Here is a 2500-nt window from a genome sequence, read left to right as displayed (position 1 = left end):
AGGTTAATGTTGTGTACAGCGCTGATGATATTAAAGAGTTTTTAAGGAACACCAAATGGCAGAAAAATGTAGCATTGGAAGAGTTTTTCCCAGACCGTAAGCAGTTTATTCACGACGTTAAGTTCTTCAGAAGAGAAGGTGCATTCATTGATGTTGAAATTTTCCATCTGAAGAAACTGATCACAAGAGTGAATAAGGAAAACTCTGATGATGACTAGTGTGGTGTTTTTTTTATGGTAGAGTGGTTTTTACCCTCTGTTTAATTTTATTTATTTTATTTATTTTTATGAAAGGAGTTAATATTGCGAGTTTAAATATTAATGGGGCAAGAGAGCAAATCAAGAGAGCTAAACTGTATGAAGTTTTAAAGCAGAAGCACATTGACGTTGCCATGCTGCAAGAAACCCACAGCGATACCAGCAATGCTGCTGATTGGGTGAAGGAGTGGGATGGGTTGGTGATTTTAAGCCATAACCCAACGCTCAGTGGTGGTGTTGCCTTGCTCTTTGCTCGCAGTTTTATTCCTTGTTCTTATTCAGTTGAAGAATTTTTAAATGGGAGGCTTTTAAAAGTGAAAACTTTTTATGAGAATGAGGTTTTAGTTTTTATCTGTGTGTACACTCCCACCAGTGCAGTGGAGAGGATGATGTTTTTAGATACTCTGAACAATGTCATTGCTGACTGCAACACTGCAGAAATTTTAATTCTGGGTGGTGATTTTAACTGTACTACAGATATTTTAGACTGGAACCACACAGAACCTCACATGGCTTCCCGTAAGCGTCTGTGGGAGATGGTGGAGGCCCACGAGTTGAGCGACATATGGAGAACTTTTCATAAGAACAAGAGACAGTACACGTGGGCCCATGCCATAGATAACACACTCTCCCTGGCGAGATTAGATCGTTTTTATGGTTTTAAGCATCAGCTGACGTTTTTTACAAAGTGTTTTATTGTTCCAGTAGGTATCTCTGACCACAGTATGGTACAGTGTACTATTACTAGAGAGAAGGTTAAACCTAGGAGTGCCTACTGGCATTTTAACACTGCACTTTTAGAAGATGCTAATTTTAGGGAGTCTTTTATTTTTTTATGGAATTGTTTTAAACATGAGAAGGCAGCTTTTAGTTCACTCCAGCTGTGGTGGGATGTGACAAAAGCACAAGTCAAAGAATTCTGTCAACAGTACACTCTCAATGTCACAAGAGACATTGTTAGATCTCTGAAAGCTCTGGAGATAGAAATAGTGGAGCTCCAGCGTTTGGAGGCCACTGGAAATCGAGGGCATATTGAAGCCCTCAAACGTAAAAAATCCAAAATGAACGACCTGATAGACATTACAGCACAGGGGGCGCTGGTCCGCTCACGCTTTAAAAGTGCTGCTGAGATGGATGCTCCTTCAAAGTTCTTTTTCAGTTTAGAGCAGGAGAATGGACAGAAAAGATTTATACATGCTGTGCAAACAGAATCAGGGGATCTCGTATCTGAGCCCACTGAAATTCGCCAGCAGACAGTAAGCTTCTACTCGAAGCTGTACAGCAGTGAGTGGTCAGGGGCACAAGCGGTGGAGGACAGCTTCCTCATGGACCTGCCAAAGCTCTCTGAGCAAGCGGCGAGAGAGCTAGACAGGGAGCTGACGCTGGAGGAGGTTCATGAGGCTCTCCAGGGGATGGAGAATGGACGGGCGTCAGGTATAGACGGTCTCCCTGTCGAGTTCTAAAAGGCATTCTGGGCCGTCATAGGGCAGCTACGGAGAGGTGAACTCCCGTTGAGCTGCAGGAGGGCCGTCCTGACCCTGCTACCGAAGAAGGGAGACCTGACCCACCTGAAAAACTGGCGCCCGGTCTCACTACTGTGCACTGACTGCAAGCTGCTCTCAAAAGCATTAGCCTCGAGACTGACTAAGGTAATGGAGCAGCTCATTCACCAGGACCAGATGTACTGTGTGCCTGATAGGTTCATATTCGATAATGTGTATCTAATTCGTGACATTTTGGACGTCTCCAGGCTACTGGGCTTAAAGATTGGTCTGATTTCTCTAGATCAGGAAAAGGCTTTTGACCGGGTTGAGCATGAATATTTGTGGAAGGTGCTGGAAGCCTTCGGGTTCAACCCAGGTTTTATAGCCATGATCAAGGTGTTGTACAGTAACATTGAGAGTGTACTGAAGGTTAACGGTGGTTTATGTGCTCCTTTTAGAGTGTACAGAGGGATCAGGCAGGGCTGTTCCCTCTCTGGAATGTTGTACTCTCTAGCTATTGAACCTCTTTTAAATAAGTTAAGAAGTAATCTCTCTGGTTTTAATATTCCACATGCTAATGCCTCAATATGTTTATCAGCTTATGCAGATGAGCTGGTAGTGATGATAAACACACAGAATGAAGTCAATGTTTTAACTGATATCTTTAAGGACACAGGGGGTTTTATCCTCCGCCAAGGTTAACTGGTCAAAGAGTGAAGCCATTTTAGTTGGGGAGTGGGGAGGTGGGCAACCGTCACT

General features: G+C 43.5%; 2 protein-coding genes across 3 annotated transcripts in view; one reads left to right on the top strand and one right to left on the bottom strand.

Moving 5' to 3' along the window:
• The window catches only part of LOC131346653 (uncharacterized), a 2683-nt gene extending 1348 nt beyond the window's left edge, over positions 1–1335 (top strand). The window contains exon 3 of the mRNA XM_058380206.1: positions 1–1335. This exon is cut by the window's left edge and continues 619 nt beyond it. Coding sequence (XP_058236189.1) covers positions 1–218 — 218 coding nt within the window. The 3' untranslated portion in view covers positions 219–1335.
• The window catches only part of tsc2 (TSC complex subunit 2), a 45888-nt gene that overhangs the window by 3953 nt on the left and 39435 nt on the right, over positions 1–2500 (bottom strand). The window lies entirely within an intron of this gene.

Source organism: Hemibagrus wyckioides, linkage group LG26 (assembly GCF_019097595.1).
Source record: "Hemibagrus wyckioides isolate EC202008001 linkage group LG26, SWU_Hwy_1.0, whole genome shotgun sequence".
Taxonomy (NCBI): domain Eukaryota; kingdom Metazoa; phylum Chordata; class Actinopteri; order Siluriformes; family Bagridae; genus Hemibagrus; species Hemibagrus wyckioides.
The sequence above is the reverse complement of the archived record's forward strand: the minus strand, read 5'-3'. Positions and strand labels throughout refer to the sequence as shown.